General features: G+C 42.6%; 1 protein-coding gene across 1 annotated transcript in view; it reads left to right on the forward strand.

Moving 5' to 3' along the window:
- TMEM245 (transmembrane protein 245) overlaps positions 1-11,375 on the forward strand; it is a 60,376-nt gene extending 49,001 nt beyond the window's left edge. Inside the window, exons 14-17 of the mRNA XM_060282193.2 lie at positions 2,172-2,272; positions 4,373-4,547; positions 5,075-5,269; positions 6,286-11,375. Of these exons, the coding sequence (XP_060138176.1) occupies positions 2,172-2,272; positions 4,373-4,547; positions 5,075-5,269; positions 6,286-6,331 (517 nt within the window). The 3' untranslated portion in view covers positions 6,332-11,375. The remainder of the gene's footprint in view (positions 1-2,171; positions 2,273-4,372; positions 4,548-5,074; positions 5,270-6,285) is intronic.
- The last annotated feature ends 15,817 nt before the right edge of the window (positions 11,376-27,192 follow it).

Below are 27,192 nucleotides of genomic sequence, written 5' to 3' on the forward strand. Positions count from 1 at the left end.
TTCACTTTTAGATGTTCGCTGATTTTAAACCTAAATCTTTTATGATACCTTTCTGGAAACAATATTATCAAATGTAGCTTTTCAAACAGCACCACTAAAGATGCTGAACACAAACTCATTGATAAACCTGTTTCTGGGCTGCACCACTTCAGACTGCAGCTGGTGGCTCACATGATTGGAATGCTCTTCAAGGCACCCTTTCTATGCACATAGAAATTAACTTGCAAGGGAAATGAGTCCTCGTCTAGCCATCTCCCTGAAATGCTAGTTTTCTTTGTGCAAAGAATATGCATGGAGGAGCATTCAGTCTTGTGAGCTTCCACTAGCAATCTGCAGAGGCACGGACCAGACACAGTTTTACCACCTCATTGAGAAATAGGCCATAATTGAGATGGCTGCTGTTGAAGTTTTGCTGTGCCTAAATGAGAGAGCTCCACATGTGAACGCAATTCTACCTTTAGTAAATTGCATCCAATTTACATCCAAGCAGTTGTTAATGTTACACTATACTGTGGAGTGATAAATGCTTTGCTTTATTTCTTTGAGACATGTGAAAATTCTTGTATCAGCAAGGTTCCTTTTCTGAACTCAACATCTCTGTGGCTTCGAGTACATAGCCTGTAGTAATAAAATTTGCTTATAAACATCCATACTGTCCAAACAATGCTACTTCAACATTTTGCTGAAACTGTAAAACTTTTAGCCCATGGAGGATTTTGCAGCTCCAGTTAACTGGTATCCTACTTTTTCTTTTTCTTGCATAAAAGGCCCAAAGGAAAGTTTTCAAATTGCTTTGTATCATGAAATACTTTCTGTAATTTCAGATATAACACTAATTCCAAAGGGTAGCTGGTGTCTTCCATCCAATTCTCAGGCCAGGTTAAAGATTATGGTCTCTTTTTAAAAGGATGCATCATAATAATACGGAGAAATATTGTGTTTTAAGTACCTTACACACTGGAACATTTTAATCATAGTGTTAGCGAACTTTCCAGTTCAATGGACTGGACATACTTAATATTTTACTTTAAGTACTTTGGCTTTGTCAGGGTTTTCTTTGTTACAGTTCAGCAATACCTTCCAAATTCCTACCCAGCTAATTAACAATTTTTATATGTTTGCATTTCTATGTGCACAAATAGCACATTTCTTGAGTAGCTCCAGATATGTTTTTTTAACTCACCATGGCTGCATCCTTTGCAGAAATGTAGAGCAATGCTATCTAGGCTTGGGGGTGGTGGTTATGTTTTAATTGCATTTGAAAATTTTGTGAATGCTGATGTGATGTCTTGAAGTTGCATATTTGAGGCAGACACATTTCATTCTGGACAGGAGTGCTTGGGAGGAAAGGTGTAGGTACTAAAATGTAACTTTAGCAAAGGAATATAGGGGTCAGGAGGGTTTTTTTCCGGAGGATTCCGTCACAGATGTTTTATCCAGTATTTGGATTAAGATTCCTTTTGCAATAGAGCTGCAAACTAGGAAGCCTAGATCACTTTCCCCCTCAACCATAGATGTTGGGCACACTTACACAAGTCAAATCTTCAGTCATTATGGTAATATCTTTAAAAATCTACAGTGTTTAGCTCTCTTGTTACATTGAAAGACTACTCGCTATATCAGAAGAATGTCAAACATCTGGTTATGAAGTGCTTACATTCACAGTTTCTAGGACTGTAAGAATATTTATGTAGAAAGTTGGGTATTCAGAAAGGTCAAAGACTGTATTCTTAGCGCTGGGGAGGGAAGGTCTCAATGAAGAGCTGCTACATTTAATTTTTTAAGTATGCTTTGTTGTTATTTCAGGGTAAGCTGCTTTTTAAAGTTTGTTTAAAAATGAAATAAATATTGTGGAAATAATATGAAAATAATAATAAAAGCATAAATACAAAATGAATAGATAATGAATGGGAAACAGCAAGCTATCCTGAACTGTGGCAGGAAGTTGAAACAACATAAAAAAAAATTCCTTCCAGTAGCACCTTAGAGATGAACTAAGTTTGTCATTTGTATGAGCTTTCGTGTGCATGCACACTTCTTCCTGAAACTTCATTTAATGTGCCATTTGTGTAGCAAATAGCTTTGATCTTTAAGGTTTGTTTTAGCAATTTTTAAACACATATTTGCTGCTCAACTAATAGATTTTATATGGAATTATCTCATCCTTCTAGAGGTGTGTTTGATGCATCCCTCAAAATGGCTGGGTTCTATGGACTGTACACCTGGCTGACTCATACTGTATTTGGAATTAACATTGTCTTCATACCATCAGGTGAGAGAGAGAAAAACAAGGTTGAGTTAATTTTTGTGTGTAATAGTGAAAAGGACTGTATCCACTTCTGGTAGTTGCCTCAAAACCATAACCAATTTTTAGCAATAGATGTTGTATCAGGGGCGTAGCCAGGATCAAAACTAGGGGGGGGGGCAAGCCATGGTCGTTCAGGGGCGGGGCCAAGGCACGGGAGGGGAGGGGCCATGAAGTGGGAATGTGGGCGGGGCTACAGGGCCAGTGGGCCCAATGACATTGTGGCGGCGGCAGCGGCCACTTTGTGCTTCTGGGGCTGGTAGCGTTGGCAGCTACCCTGCTTGGCTGGAGAGGATGGGAGGGTCGGGCAGGCGAGAGGGGGTGGCAGCGAGGGCGAGGCAAGGCACGGCCACAGCCACGACGGCTCCAAGGCGTTGCTGCATATCAGCATAATATTTCAACCATGTCGTGGGTTCAAGCCCCACCTTAGGAAAAAATTCCTGAATTGCAGGGAGTTGGACTAGATGACCCTTGTGGTCCCTTCCGACTACAATTCTATGATTCTATTGATATATTACCATAGCATATGCATCATTCTGCTTTCTTGAATTGTCCTACTCCTAGGCATAGCAGCCAACTCCTAGAGGCCTAGGTGCCTCTCCCCTCCCCTCCCCAATTACTGGTAAATACCGTATTTGAAAGAGTCACCCCCCCCATGTTGATGGGCTTTCTATGTGGGGCTTATCTGCCCCCCCCCCCCAGTATTTTATTAAGGATGGAAGAGGAAGGGAAGGAAGGAAGAAAGAAATAGAGAGAGGGATAACTCATATTTTTGGGTGCCTCTGGGTGACGCTGTGATGCTGGAACTCTGCAGCAAGAGGAGTCTTGTAAGCAGCTTTCTCCCTGCTTGATTTACAGCAGGCACGTCCAACAGGTAGATTGTGATCTACCAGTAGATCACTGGATGTCTGTGGTAGATCACTGGTAGGTCACTGGCACCCCTAAAAAAAGCTCACCCAAAATTTTCCTCCTCCCTAAAAAAAGTTGAACTATGACCTGAAGCCCTAAACAAAAATGGGCCTCCCTCCCTCCTAAAAGAAGCTCAACAAGTTTGACCTAAACCCCAAAAAACAGGGCTTCCCTTCCTTAAAAAAACTCAACAGCTTTGACCTGAACCCCCCAAAAGGGGGTAGATCACTCCCAGTTTTTAACTCTGTGAGTAGATCAGAGTCTCTTGGGAGGTGGCCACCCCTGATTTACAGTATACAGATGCAGGAGGAGGGGCAGGCTGGAACACCTGTGCTTTTTATAAACATCACTGTGTCTGTCAAAGCTACAGCCCCCCCTTTCTTATTCACTTCCTTTTAGCCTTGCAGAGCCACCTTAGTCAAATTGAATCCTCTGCACCCTCATTAAATCATCAATAGAACTCTTAATGTGATTCCTGAATGCTCATTAACAACTCCCACTCAAGAACAATAGGGTGAATTGGTCAGCTATCGAAACTTGCCTGGGGATATCTGCTCCATTGTCTTAACTGCTTAACTACTGGTAGCCACTTTGCTTTATTTATTTGATGTGTTTTTGTTACAGCTGTGTGTCCCCCCCCCCCCAGCAAGCGGAGACTTAGCTGCTCTTGCTAAAGCAAAGCCCTTTCCACTTCAGTTTTTGGAGGGGAAAAGTGCTGGTTATGGTCTGTAAAATACATTAATTTTTTGCTTCTAGGGGGGGCAGCTGCCCCCTCCTGCCCCCCTGCCTACGCCCATGTGTTGTATTGATGCTCAGAGCAATGAATCATGTACACATTGGTCCTTAAAGGAGGAAGATTAGCCATCTTTCGCTTCAGTATGATGAATCATCTTTTTCCACCTGAATGGCAGGATATAACTTTTAAAATGAATAACGACATTGTAAGTCCACAGCTTAAGGCGCGACCAGGAACTTTGAATCCAAAACAAATTATGCACTCTTGACTTGATCAGTTACACTGCATCTAAATAGTCCTGTGAATGTTAATGCAACTGTGTGCTATGAAGAGATGCAATATTTTTCGAAACTATTTCCATTGACATAATTGTGTTTTTTTTTTAATTGTCATTTCTAACTCCAGACCTTCTCTATCCTTAGCGCTGGCTGCACTTCTTGGAGTTGTTCCATTTCTAGGAACATACTGGGCAGCCATACCTGCCGTTCTAGACCTCTGGCTTGTACAAGGAGAAGGATGCAAAGCTGTGCTTCTCTTGGTTTGCCATCTGCTGCCAACATATTTTGTAGACACAGCAATCTATTCAGATATATCCGGGTAAATATTTCAAAATAGCTTCTTCACTATCATGGAAAAAATTATCCTGTAACAATACCTTAAAACCCATATCAAACTGCTGAGGACCACAATACCTCAAGGACCACCTCTCCCCATATGAACCTACCCAGACCCTGAGATCATCCTCTGAGGCCCTTCTTCACATGCCTCCTCCATGAGAGGTTCAGAGGGTGGCAACACGAGAACAGGGCCTTTTCTGCAGTGGCTCTCTGTTTGTGGAATGCTCCTCCCAGGGAGGCTCACCTGGCACTTTCATTATCAACCTTTAGGCACCAGGCAAAAATGATCCTCTTCAACCAGGCTGATTGACACCCAGTGCCCTTTTAAAATGTGTTGTGGGAGGAGGGTTATCGGCTTGCTTTTGTTCTTATTTTATGTATCTTGTGTTTTTTATACTGTAATGTATGCTTGGAAATGAATGCTAAATTTTATTCCCTAAACTTTTGGTGGGAAGGGGTTAGAATTAGAATATGATTGTAATTTGACTGGGCATGTTGTGATTCCAGAGGCGGCCACCCCTACTTGACGGGCCTTGCAGTAGCTGGGGGAGCATATTACCTAGGAGTGGAAGGAGCCATCATAGGACCCATACTTCTCTGCACACTTGTGGTTGCTTCCAATATCTACAGTGCGATGCTTGTGAGCCCCACAAGTACATTGCCCACGCCATCACAGATGCCTTGGCCTTTGCAGATATACCGGTAAGCAGCTGCTACAGTAGTTGTCACATATCATTGTCTCTTAGTAAGGACTTTTTGATCTGTAGTTTACTCCCTTTATCTTGTAACAACCAAAGGGCAGAAATAACAAATATTTGAAATATCTAAAAATCCAAAACACCAGGGGGCACAATCAGATCCAAAAGAAAAGTCTCTGGTAATTAAATTTAGCTATTTGATCCCTGAATTTGGTAAGTAAGAAAGAGCAAACAGGGAAGAGGGGGGAGGCAGAGGAAGGGGGATCTTCAGATGGCAGCAGCTCCTCCACCTCCTTCTCTCTCAGCCTATCCTATCTTGCAGATTGTTGTGAGGATATAAATAGAGCCCAGGTGTAGATGCAGGTCAAGATCCAACATTGAGCTATCAGAGGTGATGACAGGACTTGGCTTTCCTCTCTTTTCCCTTGGCCCCCACAGCTGTTCCAGTGCCCCCCCCCAAATTTCCTGTGCAGATGACAGGGGAGGGGGAGGGGAGGAAACCCTGTTTGCACAAGCAGTTGGTTGTTGTACAAATGAAATGCCAGAAATGGGTATCAATTACAATAAATAAATAGTGTAACAATTTTTAAGAAATTATTTTTGTACTCATGCATAAGTTGACAGACTTAATAGCATATGCAGAAGTAATCTTTAGCAAGACAGTAGATAAATGGGTGTTCATTATCTTATAATTGATTATATTTATTTCAGGCTATTCCTTTAATTGCAGCTGTATTTAACACTAAATGTTGGGTCTTTTTCACAAGTTCATTTCAAGTATAATAAATTCAGGAATCCTGCATTGTAGTTTAAATTTGAGATTCAGTGGTCACAAGGAGGACCTCTGGTCATTTCAAATTTTGGATAACTCTTCACACACACACCAAATACTCTCCATTTATTTGTATCATTTTGTGGAAGCTGAAAAAACTACTGGTTGTTCCAAACATTCATAAATATTTTATCCTTTATTTTTACTGAAAGTTTTGATACCAGCAAAGTGACCTTTTCCCTTTATAGGTCTTCTAGAGAAAATCCTGAGGAACAGAAAACTGCCACGGAATGACACATGGAGTATTTTATCTCTTCTTTAGGAAGAACTCCTCTTATGTGAGCATTGAGCTCAGGAGAGTCGTGGCCTTTGACCCCTTGTCCAGCTGTGCCTCCTGACAGCTTCCACTGGTGCAGCATTCCCTGTTGAGCATACCTGTTGACACACGTTGCCTTAGGTCACGTACATTTCCTTTGTAAGTGGAGGTGCCTGCTGCCTGTTGTTTGCTTACTACACAGACCTGGGGTTTGGGTGCCTAGTTTGCCAAATAATTCCTCTTAAAAAACCATACCTTGCATCAAGTTTTGTTGACTTGATTCTTGGTCGGAGCCTGTTGTAAATTCAAATTTGATATTAATATATATTTTTTGCTTCCTTGCATAATTAGATTCTAGGTATTCAGTTCCCACAGCTTTTGCTCTTAGAATATTCTTGTCTCAAGGAGGTATAGCTATTAAACCATTAAAGTCTAGCATCTGCTAAAAGTTAAGTATAATTTTGTGCTGCTTTGCGAAGGATGCCTTATTGCAACTTCATAGTCACCTTTTAATCAACAATATTTAGACAATAAGACAGCAATATTAGTCTTGTCAGGTTGCAATCTCACTTGTGGCTATATAAAAGACTTACAGAATTCTTTGTAGTATGGCTTGGGGAAGGTGGTTGTTTAAACAGCTTTGCAACTAAAAAATTCATCTAATCTCAGTTAAAGCAAATTTATCTACTGATGAAGCATAATCGGTGCACTAAAGTAAAAACAGACAATGTACTCAAAATAATTTGTGCAAATGTATGAAGGTGCTTTGGTATTTTCTAGGAAATGTAGCACTGGATTAATATATCTAGCTCTTACTAGTGATGAGAATAGGTTGTTCTTTACATTGTATTTTTAACGGTATTAACAGAGTAATGAATCAGGGTGGAAAGAGAAATCTGTTCTATAGATTCTCTGGGTATGTTTCTGAGGAATGTGACTGTCAGCATAGAGGGGTTTTTTATTAAAAAAATGTCCATGAGCTTAAGCGTATAGGACAGGAATGTTCCATGCTGGCTAAAGGTTTTTGACTTGAAATAGTGATTTGTTAGCACCAAAGAAAATAATTGTGATTTGGTGGTTAAGAGGTGACAAGCTAAAGACACTCAAAAATACTTGTTTAATGAATGGATTAAGACAAAGCACTTTTAATGGTTATACTTAAAACAAGGTAAAACCATAATATCAAAGTGTCTGCTTCCACGTTTAGTCTTGGGTCCCTAAACTAGTGCACCTACCGCATGCATTTCACATCCATATAGCTTCCAGTACATGAAATTTGTCATCATCATACTATCTAGTAACTAAAGGGTTTGATCCTATTCACATTAGTGGTTATAAAAAAACCTTGTTATGGCAGTGTGCACCTTATGAACTATATTAGGACCAGTGGTTGGCTGGTTGGTTGGTTTTCATTTGAAGGTGTTATTAAAAAAATCTGTTACGTTATGAGTTAAATTCAGTCAAGTGCAGTTCAGTGCCTGCATGCAGAAGAAACCCCACAAGGTATAATGAAGCCCTGTTCTCTCGCTCCCCAACCGCAACACACACAGATGGGTGCAGATGCATCATGAAACTTGGCACCTGCAGAGGACCTGAGGCCTAAACACACCTGCTTAATCCAGGAATGTACTGAGTTCTCGTTCTCTAACTGAGTGGATATGGCTATCTAGCTGGGACTTCGGGAGACACGACACAGGCCCTCCCATTCACCACAATGACCTTGTGTGGTATCTGTTGATGTGCTCGTATATATTATGCCTGCAGACAGTGGAAGGAGGAAGCAGGACTCTGGCCCTCCTGTAGCTGTGCCTCTACACTGCACTCCTTGTGGACTGGATTGAAACTTGTATGTGGAGAAGCTAAAATGAAATTGTGCATAAATGCCTTGATGTGTTTGGGAAATGAATCCAGTCACTGGAAGAAATGCATAGTTTAATGTCCGTATTTCACAAGTTGTAGGTACAAACTACCACGTGCCTGTTTAGAGGCTACTTTTGTAAAGTTTATTTTGAACACTGGAGTTAGTATTTATTTCTTGACTCGGCAAGTTCAATCCTTCAAACTAGAAGGTTCTGAGGTCGTTAGCTCTTGCATACGTTGAAATAAATGAAGACTATAGCATTGTGGCTCAAGAGTTCTATTTCCTTCCATTGGTGAAAAGGAACAGTTGACAATATCTGTGTCCGATTTAACATTGGCATTAATGAAAGGTGAATGGAAATGCCATTACTGTGAACAAATGGCAGTGGAAATGTATATTTCAGTTTCTGGGTCTGTTTGGAGTACGGTTGTCCTTAAATAGGTTACTTATGAAAACCTGAAGTAGCAGGTACCATATTAGAAGAGACATTTCCCTTTCATGCAGGAGGAAACGTCTCCTCTACAGTGGTCTCTGCTCTGACCCACACATAACATTATTTAAAAATAAGGTGTGCACTTTGTTTTCTTCAAAGTTGTTTATTCATATGCAAGATTGGTTCCACACTCAGCTATGATCCATTATGTTAATATCTATGTAAAGGAGGAGTCTATGGGTTACTAGCCTGGCGCAGGAGCAGTTTGTGTGCCTCATGAGAGCAATGCATCCAACTTCGATATTATTGAAGTGGCATTGGCACCCGCCATTCAGAAGCAGCTTCCATGCCACTCTTAGAGCGTGAATTGCCTTAGAGTATACTCTGCCTCCAGTTGGTTGTCTTGCCTGAGGCACGGCAGATTCATGAGCAAAATCTGCCCAATTGCTTCAGCCTGCCTGTAAGAAATATTTGGCCACATTTGTATTGGGTTTTTAATGGTGAGCTCGTATTAAAAGACTTCGTAATTTTTAAGAACTATGTTTATTTTCAGTTTGCCAGAATATTTTTCACAGGTAGCTTTTAATCAAAGCAATACTAAAAGGGACAAGAATTGGATTTCAAATCCAGTAAACCACTTCCTAGCCACTTCGCTATTTTCCTAATACAGTTGTACCTTGGTTCTCGAACAGAATCTGTTCTGGAAGTCCATTCGACTTCCGAAAATGTTTGAAAACCAAGGCCTGGCTTCCGATTGGCTGCAGGAGCTTCCTGCACTCAATTGGAAGCTGCATTGGATGTTCAGCTTCCAAAAAAAAATCGCAAACTGGAACACTCACTTCCATGTTTGTGGCATTCGGGAGCCGAAATGTTCGACTCACAAGGCGTTCGAAAACCAAGGTGCGACTGTAATTGTTTTTACAAGCCCCCCCTTACCATTTAGAGAACTGCTAATAGATTGAGACACAGTGTCTCTAATAGATTCCCCTTCTAAAATACAGGACTGCCCAAAGTCTGATGATTTTTCCTTCCTTTCAACATTTAAGAGTACACATGGTTCATTGTGGCTTTCTGAATGTATTTTATGGCTATAATAATAGTGTTACATGGTCATCAGAATGCTGGAGAAACCAGTTAGCATTTCCAGTTACTAGGAGACTTACAGAGGTAACAAAAATATATGGGGACCATTTCTATGGTGTATATCTGTATGTACCTTGTGTATGCAACTGAGTTATGTTATATTTTCAGATCGTTTTAGTGGACCATCTTTACTATCATGTATCCTTGAAATTTTGAAGTTTTGTGACACCTGCATGATAGAAATAAGGAGTATTTTCTGAGGACATTAACTGTCAGACAAAATTCTTCTAACTAGTAATGCAGTCCAATGCATAAATACAAAGAAGTAAGACCATTGAATGCAGTGAACTTTACTCCCTGATAAGTGGGCTTACGATTGCAGACCAAATGAAGTGCTCTTATGGAATAGTGGCATAAAACCACATTTTTCAGCTAAAGTATTTTGGAATGTACTCTCACAATGTACGATGCTGGGTACTTGAACATTTCACCATCTTTGTTATCACATTATTCATGCTCTTGTCTGTAGCTGCCCATTACACTATGGTCCATTAATGGAATTGGTTTGTTCCCCACTAAGCAGTTTGGGTTATTATGTTTTGCAGATATCAGAAATCAACTTTGTGCCTACTGCAAAGAAGTCCCCTTCAGTAGAGAACTATTGCATGGCATTAGGTATAATCAGTTTTTTAAAAGGATATTGAAAATACTCTAAAGAATCCTGAATTTTAGATAGGAAGTAAAATGTTAAAATACTGACATTTTGAAACAGTGAAAACTACTTACGTTGTGAGACTGAAAAAAAGTTTCTTTTTACAGTGAAACTTTGAAAATCTTTATTTGCCTCTTGGTTAAAAACAATTACTCTTTTAAAGTGTTCTTAGTGTATTACAACTTAAATAAATTACATTAAATTTTGGAGACAGAACATGAGCAAATTTGCATTCAAGCTTTCAACAAAAAGATTGAACCATTTCTTTAGAATGCAGATTGTATGTTCTGACTGAGGACTACTTCACCCAAGATACCACTTTTGAAAAACTGTGTACACTGTACAGTGAAGCATATTCCAATGTGTTTCTTGTAATATGTGTGTCAAAGCCATAGTTTGTGGCAAATTTATGCAACATTTATACAGGTAAAATGCACATGTAGTAGAAAAGCTCATACATTTTTCACACAATATTGAGCACCCAGGAAAACAGTCCTAATGTGTGTGGAGTTGTTGTTTTTTTAAAAAAAACTTACGTGAAGAAGTCCAAGTTTACTAAATCTCAAAATATAATCTTCCAGTTGCTTTATTAAAAACACGGAGGTATCACATCATCAAAATGTGGGAAGACTTGTGCATAAAATTTCTACTCAGTTCATACAAGTATATTAAAGCATAGTCATTGATTTCATTTCTGGTAGAAGAATGAATGAAGCTGCTATTGGGGGGAAACGTTGGAGATTGGTGGTTTGGATGCCAAATGCACAAGACCATACCTAAAAATGCACACGACTTTCGCTACTGGGAACATTTTATTTTTTGTAGTGTGACCTAGAGCATTTATGATAAGCTTTTATCACAGTATATATTTAATCTTCACACCTTTACAAATGATATTTTTCCAAATAAAATTCTACACTGAATGTCTAAAAACTGTTGCAGGCTTGGTGTATTCTTTAAAAATTTAAAGAATTTGGGTCTGAGACTACAACTGTTGCTATAAATGTTTAAGTAAGATGTTGACATTTCACTTGGAAATTTGTAGTTGTTCGCCTGCAACTCCCAGAGGGCTTTCCAGAGCCTTAAGGATAGCACTTACCCTGTGCATATTAAAGGTGTGTACCTGATTTTCCTTGCTTAGAAGCAAAGCAAAGGCTTTTCAGTGGGGCATACTGTATGACTTATTATTTCTTTCAAGGCAGCCGAGTGGCAGGGTTTCTGGTGAACTCTCTAGAACTTTAGTTTTTAATAAAGAATCCACTCCATCCCATGCTTATATTCAGCATCCCTGCTTGAGGATCACACTGACTTGGACCTCAGTGCAGTGATAGCCTGAGGTACATAGCTGCCAAGTACCCCGTTTTTCCCGGGAAACCCCGTTTTTACTTACCTTTTCCCGGTGGTTCCCCGTATCACTTCGTCTCCCATTTTTCTCCATTATTTTCTCCTGCTGGCTGCCATTTTTCCCCTTTCCGATTTGCCCTTCTATAGGCACCAAAAATGGCCGCCGCTGGCTTCAAAAGCCGCATCTACGCATGTCCGGAAGTGCATAGGCGCGACTTCCGGTGTCGGCGGCCATTTTTGGTGTCCATAGATGGGCGGAGCGACACCGGAAGTTGCATTGACGCACTTCCTGACATGCGTACAAGCGACTTTCGAAGCCAGCGGCGGCCATTTTTGGTGCCCATAGAAGGGCAAAGCGACACCGGAAGTTACATTGACGCAACTTCTGGTGTCACACGGCTGCCGGTCCCGGATTCTGCAGTCTGGGACTTGGAAGGTAAGCTGAGGTAGCCACTCCACTTAGGGTCGGATCTCCCACCAACAATTGTGGCAAGGAAACCAAGGACAGACCTTCACACTCAACCCAAGAAGATCAGTTTGGGGCACCAGTTCCAAGCATGCAGCAGAGAGCCCACCACCACCAATGCAACTGCTTCCAACCAATTTTCTGTGGGCCATTTATGGGACTCTTCCCAAAACAACCATTTCCCCCCAGACCCAGGGGTATGTAGAAATTGGTCTACTGTTCAAATGCATATTTTGCATTCATTTCTCTTCCCACTTTCCCCTCTGGCTGAAAAAGATTCCCCACCCTTGAGTTAGAGCATGATGAAAACCAAAGTATTGTACGGGGGCTCGGCAATTTAAGAACAACATGGGAAAACACATTTTTCTTAGCAGCTGCCTATTTCCCCCACCTGGCAGAGCAATAGCACTGCTGCTCTGGATCTGAGGCATATGTGGAAACCATCCCAAAAGGCCTTCCCTCCATGTGAAAAGGTCACTTCACCCTGCCAAATTTTTGAAAAGGCTCTTGGTTTCAAAGTTGGGGGATCTAAAAGACAAGTCGGTATGCGTATGCATATCACAGTTTGTACATTATTTTTTAAGTGTGTGTGCTTGATGCCATCATCTGGGTTAAATTGGTGGCAACCTGCACTACTATTTTATGTGCCCTCCACACTTTATCCTATTAGAGGTGTGTACCTGATTTTCCTTGCTTGGAAGCAAAGCAAAGGCTTTTCAATGGGGCATACTGTGTGACTTATTTTCAAGGCAGCCTTTTTTGAACCCAATAAGTAGTGTTTGTTTTACAACTGTCAGGAGCGATGCTTTTCACGTGCACTGTGTCAGGAAGATTTTGGGCATCACATGACAGGACAAAGTCCCAAACAAAGATGTGCCCTTCCAAGCCCACATTCCCATCATGTTCACACTCCTCCTGTCTCAGAAACTTCTATGCTGGCTTGGTAATGTCCACAGAATGTAAGATGGCAGGATCTCCAAGGAAATGCTCTATAGGGAGATGGCTTCAGGCAACAAGCCCATTGGCAGACCAACCAAAGATGTCTGCAAACGTTGACATGAAGGCGGCAACATCGGCCCTGCTGTGTGGGAATCCCTTGAAGACGACCACAGCGCCTAGAGACAAATCAGCCAGGTTGTGTATATACAGCAGTGACCAGAGGAGAAATTTACTCTGGGAGGAGTGCAAAGAGAAGAAATGGCATGGTGCATCTGCAGCAGCACAACCGAATGCCTTCATCTGTCCCAGTTGCAACAAAATATGTCTCTCCCCTATCGGTCTCTACAGCCACAGCAGGCGCTGTAACTCTACAAAGATTTGACTTCATCTCTAAAGGTGCACTCCTCCATGGTCTCCCTAGATAAATAGATGGCAGCAACAACTAAGTTTATATTATTCTGATTTATTTATTGTACTTTTTGTGGCTTTATTTTGTACTAATATACTGTTCGCTGCTTTGGGCACCTTTGGGCCAAACAGCAGTATACAAATAAACCAGAGACTAACTTGATCAGCTTCTGCAACAAAACCTGGTGATTGCAAAGTTAAAAAGAGAAGTAACACCGAAAACTCTTTTAATTTAACGCGCTGTTTAAAGTTATTAGGTTGTGGAGCTAAGCAGCCTTAATTCAGAGAGGCACTGTCAACTTCCGTTTGATTCAGTGTTACCGTTTTGCAAAGCAATTCTGAAGAACTGAAATGACAGTACTTTCTTCTTCCCTTCCAAAATAAACGGTATCTTTAAAAAAAGAAACATCTACCCAGTCCTTGGACCACGTGGCTTGAGTACAAATGTGGAAGATCTGGGCACCACAGTGAAAAATGTACAATGATCAAAAGGATTCCTCTGTCTACAATTATAGTGGGGTAGGAGAGCTGAAAATAATGCCAACATATTTCACATTTGGCAACCAACGTGACCCTTTGGTTTCAGATAGTACATGGGTAGACGGGATTTTTTTCCAGCTCTCTCACCCCACTATTAAGGATGCTACTTTTCATACATGGCAGCTCTTTCTGCCTGTTCTGTCTATGTTTCTGTCAGCTGTGGTGAAATAATTGTAATGGCAGTAATTTCGATTTCTTATCTGCCATAAGGTCCCTGGGCAGGTATAGCAATTTAAAAATAAAATACTGAAAACAGTTCAAAGCAAAGGACAGGAGTAGGGTTGGTCCTAAAAAAATACGTATCTCAGTTGTTAAAAGGCCAGGAGAGTGAAACTACATGAATGGAAATTGCATAATGAAGTCACTAGGAGAACCCCAAACCTCTGAGGGGGGTGGAACTGTATTTTTAATCTCGTTGGAAGCCACCCAGAGCGGCTGGTGAAACCCAGCCAGATGGGCGGGGTATAAGTAATAAATTGTTGTTCTTGTTACTACTCCAGAACTGGAATTTGAGTGGTGCATGAGGGGTTTTTTATGTTTTTTTAAAATATATTTATTAAAATTTTTCATACATACAAAAATATTAAACCCAATAAACACAAACAAAAATACAAAAAATACAAAAAACAAGACACACAAAAACAGAAAAAATATACAAAAATCAAAACTTCTTATTTTTAAAACCTTATTTCTAATCTATTGACCTCCTCTCCCCCCTCCTGCTGCGCTTCCTTATAATTCATATTTAGTAAATTCTAAATCTTACATAATTTCTAAATTTGCAACAATATTACCATATTGTTATATCTATTTTTTCTTATCTTTTAAACACTCAATCTATATCTTTCATCTTAATTCTAACATCCCTATCTTCTAACAATACTTATTTTCGAACCCTTGTATAATCTACAACATCCTTATATCTCCCTCACTGCCACTAGATCAATCTATTACGTGTTTATTTTTCAAATAACTTTTAAATTTCATCCAGTCTTCCTCCGCTGCTGTTGAGTGGTGCATGCGGTTGCTCTGCACAGGGCACTGAGCCGATGAGGCGCAAATTTAGATCCATAATTGATAAACTGCATTTGGGAACACCAAACTCTGGCCTCGCTCAGGGGGGCAGATTACCAAGGATTACCAAAGTCTGCCCCTGCCCCCTTTACTGACCTTGCCACCCTTCAGTAGGGAAGGAAAATTCATTTAAGGCTTTGAACACAAATATGAGGACCTGGAATTGAGCCTGGAAACGAATTGGTGACCACTGTTGCTCTATTATATGTTTAAAACAGGTAATATAAGTTCTAAGCCCCCCCCCCCAGCCAGTAATATCGCATCTGATTATGTCACAGAGCAGGTGACTGAGCAGGGCGAGTGAGAGTGCATAGAAGGAACGGCCATTGCCTTGTCTCCTCCTCCATTTGGGTCTATGGCTGGTGTTTAAGTTGCAATCTCACTACTGTAAGTGTAATTGCCTTTGTTTGGCAAGGCAGTCTTTTCCAGTCGTAAGACAAATACACAGGTGACCCAGGGAATGTCCGAGTAAGAATCGGCTCCAGGTGAGAAGGCACATGCCTTTTTGTGAATTATAGTTGACCTGATTTTCTCTGCTCCTCTCATCCCATTGATGAGCTGCAAAAACTTTAAACATGGGCAGGGAGTCTGCTCAGAAGTTCATAGGTTTGTCATTTCTGAGCATGTATTTGCAAAGCTGATCTAGTGTATATATGGGTGGGGTGGGGTGCATGGCTGTGACATCCTTTCTGCTGGAATGCTGTATTTAAAGACGCAAGCACCATCTCCAGGTGAAAACCTGACATACCTGCAAGTCTTGCTCACTTTCCCTTCCATCCACTTACCCTCTTCAAAATGCTTCTGTTTCCTCAATATTAGTAAAGGTGGTCCAGTCGTGTCCGACTCTGGGGTTGCGGCGCTCATCTCGCTCTATAGGCCGAGGGAGCCGCCGTTTGTCCGCAGACAGCTTCCAGGTCATGTGGCCAGGATGACAAAGCTGCTCCTGGTGAACCAGAGCAGCACACGGAAACGCCGTTTACCTTCCCACCGGAGCGGTCCCTATTTATCTACTTGCACTTTGACGTGCTTTCGAACTGCTAGGTTGGCAGGAGCTGGGACCGAGCAACGGGAGCTCACCCCATTGCAGGGATTCGAACCTCCGACCTTCTGATCAGCAAGCACTAGACTCTGTGGTTTAAACCACAGCGCCACCTGGGTCCCTCAATATTAAACTACAGTATCTTAAATGGGACATACAGACCTTGTGCTTAATCCAAGGTTAATAATGTATTCCTATTGCATGACAGCTTACAGTGAAGTTTACGGCATTAGCCTAAATCTAATATATATGAGAGGCAGCTGTGCTTCCTGTAGGTATAAATACTGCAGCAGCAACATCCTTGAGCATAAAGGCTAGCTGGTACCCCTTCCTAATTTGTAGTCGGTCCTGTGTCCTGGTGTTATTACTCTGTGTTTGACAGTGTTTGGTACAGAAATGCAGAGAGTATCATTGTGTCTGGATAAGTGGAACTACACATTATGGAGGGGGAGACATCAATTTAGGGCTGCCATTTTTCAGCTGCTCTCTTGTGTACGTCTGCTCTTATGTTTCTTTCCCAGGTTCCATCTTGCTGGAAAGTTGCAGTTACATGAACAATGGCAGGTCAGTTCAGCTGATCTAGAAATAGGCTTGTAGACCGTAACTTCCTCTCGTCAGTGTGTTGCTGTTGAACTGTTCAGCCTGTATTTATTATTTTGCATGTTTTTAAGTGCAACAGGTTATGTAATAAATTTCCTGCTTCACAGGCATGGAAGTGAGAGTTACCTATAGAAACTGATGGAGAAATCTGAGATTTTAAGGTGGCTTGGATGTGTCTTCCCCCTCTACCTACCCACCCGCCTCTCTCCCAAAAAAACCTAAAGGTAGCTGTGAAGATATGAGTCCCTGCTCTTTTATAATCCAGTTCATATTTAGTGCAAATTTGCAAGTGGAAATTCCAACACAACAGCAGTTCATACTCACTTTAAAGTTGGAAGGGTCTGTGGCTGGGAGAGAGTATTAGACCCTCTTGTGGGTTGGGATAGGACTGAAGCTGATGGAGTAGTTTTACAACCACAACAGTGGTGGGCAGAAGTTGGATTACATCTCTGAGTAGTTTGCAGGATATTGGCAAGAGCTTCCTGTTCCCAATTGTTTAAGAATGGCTACAACGAAGTAAAGGTAAAGGTAAGGGTGCCCCTGACCGTTAGGTCCAGTCGTGAACGACTCTGGAGTTGTGCGCTCATCTCTATAGGCCGAGGGAGCCGGCGTTTGTCCACAGACAGATTCCAGTTCATGTGGCCAGCATGACTAAGCCTCTTCTGGCGAACCAGAGCAGCACACGGAAATGCCATTTACCTTCCTGCCGGAGTGGTACCTATTTATCTAATTGTACTTTGACATGCTTTCAAACTGCTAGGTTGGCAGGAGCTGGGACCGAACAATGGGAGCTCACCCTGTCGTGGAGATGCTATTTTTTAAAAGTTAGAATTGCCATGTTTAAGGGGGTTTCTAGTTTTATTATTTTCCAAGAATCAGAGTTTAAAATCCTAAATTAAAAGAATGCATAAAGCCAAAACTGGCTGAAAAAAACACTCTCCAAAACAAAAATGGAGGGCCGGCCCTTCCAGCTATAAAAAATTCTCTTTGGTTCTCTAAATTGTTTCTATTTTATTCCTTCCCTTTCTGTGACTTCTGGACTTTTACCTTTTGTTGCTTCTTGCCTTCATTTTATTTTGAGAAAACTGTGGTTAAAAACAGCGTTAAATGAAATACAAAATGGCCTGCTACTATCATTAACATGTCTCTAGGGTCAGCTGCTCATTGTTTCTGCAAGACATTGAGAGACTTTCTACATCCTTTTAAAAAAAACCATGAAGCCTGCTGGGAGCCATTTGTGACCCAAATTATCTGACGTTATTGAGCTAATGAAAGAAATACTGCAGCTATAGGCTAGAACAGCAGGACCATTGTAAACTTGTTTTAATGAACCAGTTTCTGTTAAATATACTGATGAAAGTGGTTGAAAAGGGTTGAAATAACAGAAAAGTCAACACTTGCAAAATGAACAACTTTGTTCTGAAAGCTAAACACTCCAGAATGATCCCCATCTAGCACTCTCTAGCAACAAAAACATGGCACAAATGGCAAGTCAAATCCTTTATTGAGCAACAACCAGGATAGAGTTGATCCTGGAAAATAAACACAAGTGCATAAGATTGCCAACTGGTCCCTCCGTAGGGCTTGTGTGCCTTGGACAATGGCTCAACCTGTTGCATTGCTAACAGAGCATTCAATGGTCGAGAAGCCTGCCTGGCGCAAGCAGATGACCGACTGTTGGAAGAACAGACACCACAGTTGTTGGTCAAGGAGTTTCTTCTCTGGTCACCATGGAGTGGGACATAGCCCGGATTCTGCAGCTGTGGGAACAGCCTACAGAGAGCCAAGGAAGACACAACGCAGAGAACAACAGGCACTCTTTCTCTTTCTGTGGGCATGAAGCTGTCCCATTAGTTGACACAAATGAGTATGTCCCTGTAATTCAAGGCCAGGGAGTCTTTAGCCCCACAGATGTTCGTGGCCTACATCTCTCTGACCATGATCATACTGACTGGGGCTGAAGGGAGCTGAGGAGTCCAAGAACAGCAGCTTTTATTATTGTTTCCATTTATGGACTGCCTACTATCACAAAGACATTGAACTCGTTTGCAATAGATACACGCACACACACACACACACACACACACACACACATACTGCGATAAACATGTCAGGCAATTCATATAACAAAATATAGTAATAGCTGCAAACAACAACAAAATAAAATAATCAGAGAGTACTACCGGTACAGAGCAGTATAACATTTCAATCAACACAACATACGTACAATCACTCACCCAATTTCACTTGCCATCCATTCAACACAAACGCTGCAACCACTCGCTACCTCAAACATTTGCACTTATATGTAAACCATTCACACTCTACAATATTGCCAAACATACACATAAAAGATATTTTCCAAATCCCTGGAGCACTTGTGGACTTGTGCCCCACACCCACTGGACTATGTAATGCTCCTCTGCCATCTCATGTATAGGCCCAGATCTATATCAGAGCACGCTCTTACTCTGGAGTGATAGAACTATTTCCACCCTCTCACTCCCAGCGACAGAATCATAAATACGCTCCACAGTCAGGAGGAGTTGCGGTGGACTATATAGCCACCCACTCCTCTCCGGGAGTGGGGGACAAAGTCCCACATCACCCGGAGGTTCCCGGCCACATCAGCCAGCCAGCTAAACTGCTGACTGGGGAGGTATGGCTGGGCGCCATTTAAACTGATGCGCGAACCAGAGAGCTTCCTCTTGGCTCACTTCCTCATCAACAGGGCTCCCCCTACTGGTGGTTGACCCTTCCAGGGCTCCCTGCATGATGGGCAGGTGTCAGATATAGTTGGGTCAGTTCCAGTGCCTAAGCCAATACTGCCCACATTCTGTAACCAATAAAGTTGGTGTCCTTGTGTCTTATTCATCAACAAGGGGATGGTTTCGGGGCATAGCTGTGTCAAGTTCTCCCTTTTTTAAAGGGAAATTCCCTTATGCTGAATAGGCTTCCTCGCGAGAAAAGGGAAAACTTGCCAGCTATGTTTCGGGGTCAACATGCAACATGCATGGCACTACACAACCTTGACGTCTGATCAACAGTCAGCGCTGGTGGCAAATTTGAACATCAACCTTGCGCTCAAGGTGCCACAGATTCAAGTTGTTGCAGCCAAGCAGGTGCCAGCTCCATCTAAGGCTCCATTGATGTCTCATTTGCCAGCACATCATGCTTGGGCTGCTCACCCTTGGGTGAGAGACGCAAGGTGAGAACCTGTTCGCTCTTGCCCTTCAGCTCGTGCCAGGAGCTCTTGCCCTGCTCAAGTGAAATGACTGGCAAGAGCTCACCCCCTTGGGGAGGTGAAAACCACCACTTGCTAGTCAGCAGCCCAGCTGAAATCTTTATACAGGATTCTGAACACAGAGACTGGGGCCACATTTTTACTGATATAAAGGTTTTTCATTAATTACTTTCACAAACTGGCTTAGAACTAAACAAACTGCGCCTTGCTCTCCATAGCCCTGCACAACCAGCCTGGATAAATTGCTGTGTTGTTACAATAAATTGTCTGTCTCCAGTCGGTGTGGCATAAATTTGCTGTTTCAATCCAGAAGTAAATTCTCTGCCCTGTAGCTCACTCCCCCCCTATATATATTTGTATTGTGATGGGTTAAACCACTGAGCCTAGGGCTTGCTGATCAGAAGGTCAGCAGTTCGAATCCCTGCGACGGGGTGAGCTTCCGTTGCTCGGTCCCAGCTCCTGCCAACCTAGCAGTTCGAAAGCACGTCAAAATGCAAGTAGATAAATAGGAACCGCTACAGCGGGAAGGTAAACGGCGTTTCCGTGTGCTGCTCTGGTTCGCCAGAAGCGGCTTTGTCATCCTGGCCACATGACCTGGAAGCTATACGCCGGCTCCCTCGGCCAATAATGCGAGATGAGCGCGCAACCCCAGAGTCGGTCACAACTGGACCTAATGGTCAGGGGTTCCTTTACCTTTTAACTGTATATAACCCAGTTATCCAGGTATATAACCCAGTTATCCAGCCACCAGGACCCAGGTGGCGCTGTGGTTATGCCACTGAGCCTAGGGCTTGCTGATCAGAAGGTCGGCGGTTCGAATCCCTGTGACGGGGTGAGCTCCCGTTGCTTGGTCCCAGCTCCTGCCAACCTAGCAGTTCAAAAGCATGTCGAAATGCAAGTAGATAAATAGGAACCGCTAGAGCAGGAAGGTAAACGGCGTTTCCATGTGCTGCTCTGGTTTGCCAGAAGCGGCTTTGTCATGCTGGCCGCATGACCTGGAAGCTGTACCCCGGCTCCCTCGGCCAATAATGCGAGATAAGCGCGCAACCCCAGAGTCGGTCACGACTGGACCTAATGGTCAGGGGTCCCTTTACCTTTACCTTAACTGTATATAAACACACACACACACACACACACACACACACACACACACACAAAACTCTGAGAAGTTGAGATCTGCCGCTTTTAGCCTTCTCACATATGCCAGGAGTGCCATTATCTCCCAGAGATACATCCCATATTCTATCGTGTTGCTTTTATCAGAAAATGGATTCTGAACTGAAATGAAGATGTGAGGAAAGATCATTCTCTCCAGTGACCTTTCTCCCTCCAGGGGTCACTGGGGATTTCTGCAGAACTACACAAGCAAAGTAATATTTCACTGAAGGGCACAGTAACCAGTAGCAACTACAGTTTTAGCAGCATCTCATAAAAACTGAGTGAATCTAGGTTACTGATAGCTGTGAGTTAAAAAGTATTTCTCAACAGAGAGAAGTAGCTGTGGCTGTAGGCTTCATTCTTTATCCCCTCAGCAGCCTTTCTGTGCCCGACCTTAGCTCTTATCTCAAACTCTGTGCTATCTTGGAACCAATAACTTTCTGGTGAGCTTTTGCTGCTAGTAAATGCTAACTAACTGGGGAAATAATAACTGGATTGCTCAGATTAATCCTCTGCTATTGTATTTTAGAACTGAAGTGTGGCTGGACCAACTTAGGCCACCAAACACGTAAAACACTACAATATCACTAAACAGTCGTGTCTTCCCACAAAGACATATGGGAGCTGTAAGATGTTAGGCGACCCCATTCCAGCCTAACTAACATTCCAGCCTTGATGCTGACTCTGATATTAGCCTGCCCTTCATCAGCACCAGTCCCAAGGTGAAGTACAGCAGAAAATAAATTAATCAGTAAAACAATAAAGCAGTGGCAGCCAATGGCGGAGCTTCATGCTCCGGCACCGGGGGGGGGGGCGCGGAGAGCAGATGGGGCGGGGCATGGCGTGCCGCCTGACGAAGAGGAGGAGGATGAAGAGCATAATGCCCCACAAGTGGCAGATGTGGGGCAAGACATAGGACATATTTCTAGGAATACGTGACCCAACACGAGCTCCATCTTAATTATGCCAAGACCAAAATAATGGTCTTTGCTGCTTGACCAAAACCTAATTTGTGGTCAATTAATGGTATTCCCATAGAGCAGGTTAGTTGCTTCAAATACCTGGGTCAGATAGTTCGATCAAACAGGTCCTTCTTGGCACACAGAGAATATATAGCCACAAATGCTTCTAAAGCAGCTCTGTTGAATAGATCCCTGTATTCCAAGAAACAGGCACAAACAGTAGATGTTGCCCTGCGACTCTTTAAAATGAAAGTTCTCCCACTACTTCTGGTGGGCATTGCCTTGGGTTCGCGTAGGGACTTTGTAAGATTGGAATCTATCCAATCACAATTCCTCAGGGCCATTCTCAGGATCCCCCCTTCTGTTGCGGGTGCGATCATGAGATTGGAGACCGGTTGCCAAGCCTTTACGTATGTGGCCCTGAAAGCGAAATTATGGCTATGGCTCAAACTATGTTTCAGACCGATGGGTTTGGCCCCCCTGATTCTGAGGGATAATTTTAAATCTCCATGGGAAAGGGAAGTGGTAGAGGAAGTGCAAAAGTGCGGTCTGTCCTCCCTTTATATTGAGTCCATGACATACAGCCGCGCTAAAGCGATGATCGCTCAGAGATTGGGGGATATCGCCAGACAGGAGGACATAGCCCGCGTGAAATCTGGGATGTTTTTAGGGGAGCAGGTGTATCGGTCTGCACCAGCCCGTTACCTGGCGGATATCCACTACGTGGAATACCGCAGACTAATTACTGCGGCTAGACTGAATGTCCTTGATTTGGCGGTTTTGAGGGGAAGATTTGGAGGAGTCCCATACGGTCAGAGAATGTGCCATTGTGCCTTGGGTGAGGTGGAGTCCACAGAACACATTCTACTGAGTTGTCCCTTTTATAATGATTTAAGGCAATATCTTATAGACCCATATTTATCTCAGTTTAGTTCCCGACCAAAAGAACGGCAGGCAGCATATTTGCTCAACAAGCCCACTGGGAAAATAACCTTCTCAGTGGCTAAATTCCTCTTCCTGGCGCTCAAGTGTCGGAAACGTATAATCGAATGTCTTGATGTGGGTTATCTGTAGGAGGTTTAGTAGCGCGGTCATACCCCATTTATGTATCCCTCTGATGCCTTCAGTTTTATATTTTTATATTTTTATGTATCCCTCTGATGCCTTCAGTTTTATATTTTCAGTTTTATCTTTGTATTGAGAAATGTTTTTTGTTTCTGACTATCGGTCGAATAAAGTATATTGATTGATTGATATTTCTAGGAGCTCTCAAAAAAGAAACAGTGAGAGGGGGGTCCAGGGGGAACACTGGGAAATGGAAAAAGAGAATTGTTTGTTTGATGTAATACAAAAAGAGATGGCAAAGGAAGGGGAGAGGGATGGGGTAACAGGTGCAGCGAGAAAGAGTGGGTAGATTTCGTGGAAGGAAGGCTGGAGATGGATATGGGAAAAGGTGGGAGTGGGATGATTGTGTAAAGATCAATTTTAATGGTTGGATATGTATGGTTTGAACTGGGCACGATAAATGGAATTCATTAAACTGCCCTGAGGATTTGGCTTTAGAAGTAGGGGGGATGATTTTAAATTTAAAAGGAAAAAACAAAAATAAGATAGATTATTTATGATTTAAAATATATTGCATTCCTGATAAAAAACAATAAGTTAAGAGAAGAAGTATGATATATAATTATGATGAATTAGAATTGAATTAAGGTGAGGATTTGGAATGAATAGAAATTGATTAAACAAATATATAATCATATGTATAAGGTAGTAAAATTGGGAATATGTAAATGGATATATGAAGTATGAAAATAATTGTGAAAACTGCTGTCAGGATAATTAATAGGGAACCCAGAGGGGGAGGGAATGGGGGAAGTCTAAAAAATTATGGTAATGGTTAGAATTAAGAGATTTTTCTTTTTTCTTTTTCTTTTTAAATTTTTCTTTTTTGTTTTTTTATGCTATTTCTTTTTTTCTTGTTATTAATGGAAAATGAATAAAAAGCCATAAAGGCTCTTGAAGCCAAGCGGTGAGGGAATCCAGACCCTGAGGTACAATTGTGTCCACAGAGGCCCCCTTCCAGCAGACATCCTGGTAGGAGTGCAGAATGTGGCGGGGGGACTCAAGGTGACCCTGCTCTTTGCCTCCATGTTTGTAAATGTGGGAGCTAACCGGAATAGGGCTGGAGGGAAATATGAAAGCATTTCTTCTCTCTGCACCCCCAATTTATACAGAAGTAAAGACCCAACCTTTTACTTTCCTTCTTCCTACCTCTATGAAGAAAAAGAACCACTTGGTGGTTAATGTAGATTGCAACTTTCTGTGATCCTTCTTTGAGAAGGAGAGAGGTTTCAATAATTTCGAAAGCTTTTGTATGTAACAAGGTAATTCCTTCCTGTCACGGTTTGTACAGTTGATGGTTATCTTGACGTGAGCTCTGTTTCACAATTCAGCACCCAATTCAAGTTCTCTTTAGGAGCAGAGCAAGATGAATGAGGCTCGTTGAGATATAAGAGAATGGAAAGAACGCTGGGAATAAGGAGTCACTTAAGTTTCCCGTGATCTGAATTAGGAAAGTGTGTGTATATCACATCTTTCCATCATTTATTAAGACCACTACCTTAAAACCACTTACTCTAATCCCATTAATAATCATTGTGCTGAAGAAGTTTTCTGTGGGCTCTGCCCCTGCAATGCAGTTCCTCCACTTTCTATCTTGCACTGGTTGCTTTCACATTATTCTTAGAAATGTATTTTTGTACATTATAGGTTTAAAATTGTTCTTGCTGCATGTTGTATGCTGTTCAGATAACTTTACTTATCAGATGGCTAATATATTCACAGCAAATCAATCTACCGTATCTGTCCACCTGCCCAGTTCAGTGTAAAATGTAGTTAGCACCAATAGAGGGCACTCATATACTAAAATATGAAAGGTTAGTAGTTAACACTGCCCCTACATCAGAAGGAAAGGTTACTTAATTCAACATTCTTTAGAACTTTTCAGAGTCTTAAATGGAAAGATCTGTCTTGCAAGGCATGATGCTGGTGGTTTCTCACAGAGCCTGCTTCCCTCCCTGACACCAGAGCATGAATAGGTAAAGGTACCCCTGACCATAGCTGCCAAGTCTCCCATTTTCCCTGGGAAACCCCCGTTTTTCCAGCTGTCCCCAGCCGGAAAAATGATTTTTTTTGTTTTTCCCCGGTTTATTCTGGTGCGGTGGCCATTTTGGAACTGGGCGGAGCATGCTCAGAAGCGACTTTTGATGCTGCTCTGCCCAGTTCCAAAATGGCTGCAGCATGACTTCTGGTGCGGCATCCATTTTGGAACTGGCACAGCAGCATCAAAAGTCACTTCTGAGCATGCTCCGCCCAGTTCCAAAATGGCCGTCGCGCTACTTCCGGTATGCTACTTCCGGCCCGGTCCCTTATTTTTCAGAGAGAAACTTGGCAGGTATGCCCCTGACGTTAGGTCCAGTTGTGGACGACTCTGGGGTTGCGGCGCTCATCACACTCTATAGGCCGAGGGAGCTGGCGTTTGTCCGCAGACAGCTTCTGCGTCATGTGGCCAGCATGACTAAGCCGCTTCTGGCAAACCAGAGCAGCACACGGAAACGCCGTTTACATTCCCGTTTTCCTCCATTCCTTCTTGCAGGTTCCCCATAGGAATCTGGTTGGCCACTGTGAGAACAGGAAGTTGGACTGGATTGGTAACGGGCCTGATCCAGCAGGCTCTTCTTCTGGTTTTAAATAAAGTCTCTCACACTAACCTTAATACATGATTTCCCCCCCTTTAATGGCACTCCCTTCTGGCAAGTCAACAAAAGAGTAGCTGAAGATTGCACTGCACGCCAAAATAAAAAGACAGAGAGGGTAGGCAACTATTTGCATGCAGCTTGTGCAACACCAGAGAGAGAAAACTTGTGTACAACGAATTAACTTTTACAGCTTAACAGAGGTAATAAATAATGTTGAGGTGACGTGGTTTTCCAACATGTTTCTGTACTACAGTTCTTGCTTCTTCATGTATTCTATCTTAAAGTACCCATGAATTTAGAATGCTATGTGATACGAATCTTCATACTCTGGCCATTAAACACTTAACACTTACCGTATTTTCCCGTCTATAAGACCCTATTTTGGGGGACTCAGATTTAAGAAAATCCACCCTCGGCACTATTGTGTATAGGTAAAGGGACCCCTGACCATGAGGTCCAGTCGTGACCGACTCTGGGGTTGCGCGCTCATCTCGCATTATTGGCCAAGGGAGCCGGCATATATCTTCCAGGTCATGTGCCTGTTAGTTGTGGGAAAGGGCCGTAGATCAGGGGCAGATCCTGCATGCAGAAGGTCCTAGGTTGCATCCCTGGTTTTTCCATGTAGGGCCAGGAATATCTGAAATCGTGGAAAGCTACAACCAACATAGGTAAAGGTAAAGGGGCCCCTGACCATCAGGTCCAGTCGTGTCCGACTCTGGGGTTGTGGCGCTCATCTCGTTCTATAGGCCGAGGGAGCCGGCCTTTGTCCGCAGACAGCTTCCGGGTCATGGGGTCAGCATGACAAAGCTGCTTCTGGCGAACCAGAGCAGCGCACGGAAACGCCGTTTACCTTCCCGCCGGAGTGGTCCCTATTTATCTACTTGCACTTTGATGTGCTTTCGAACTGCTAGGTGGGCAGGAGCTGGGACCGAGCAACAGGAGCTCACCCCATTGCAGGGATTCGAACCGCCAACCTTCTGATCAGCAAGCCCTAGACTCTGTGGTTTAACCCACAGCGCCACCTGGGTCCCTCTACAACCAACATAGACAGCACTGAACTGGATAGACCAATGGCCTGACTTGGTATGAGGCAGTTTCCTATGTTCCTGTCATCCCTTTCCCAAAACAACCTTTAAAATATATTTTGCTGCCAATTCTGGATGTACTTTTAAATAAATATCCTCCTCTGTTTCTGTTTGGTGGCAGTGTAAAAGG

This window comes from Zootoca vivipara, chromosome 12 (assembly GCF_965207765.1).
Source record: "Zootoca vivipara chromosome 12, rZooViv2.hap1.1, whole genome shotgun sequence".
In the NCBI taxonomy this organism is placed as follows: Eukaryota; Metazoa; Chordata; class Lepidosauria; order Squamata; family Lacertidae; genus Zootoca; species Zootoca vivipara.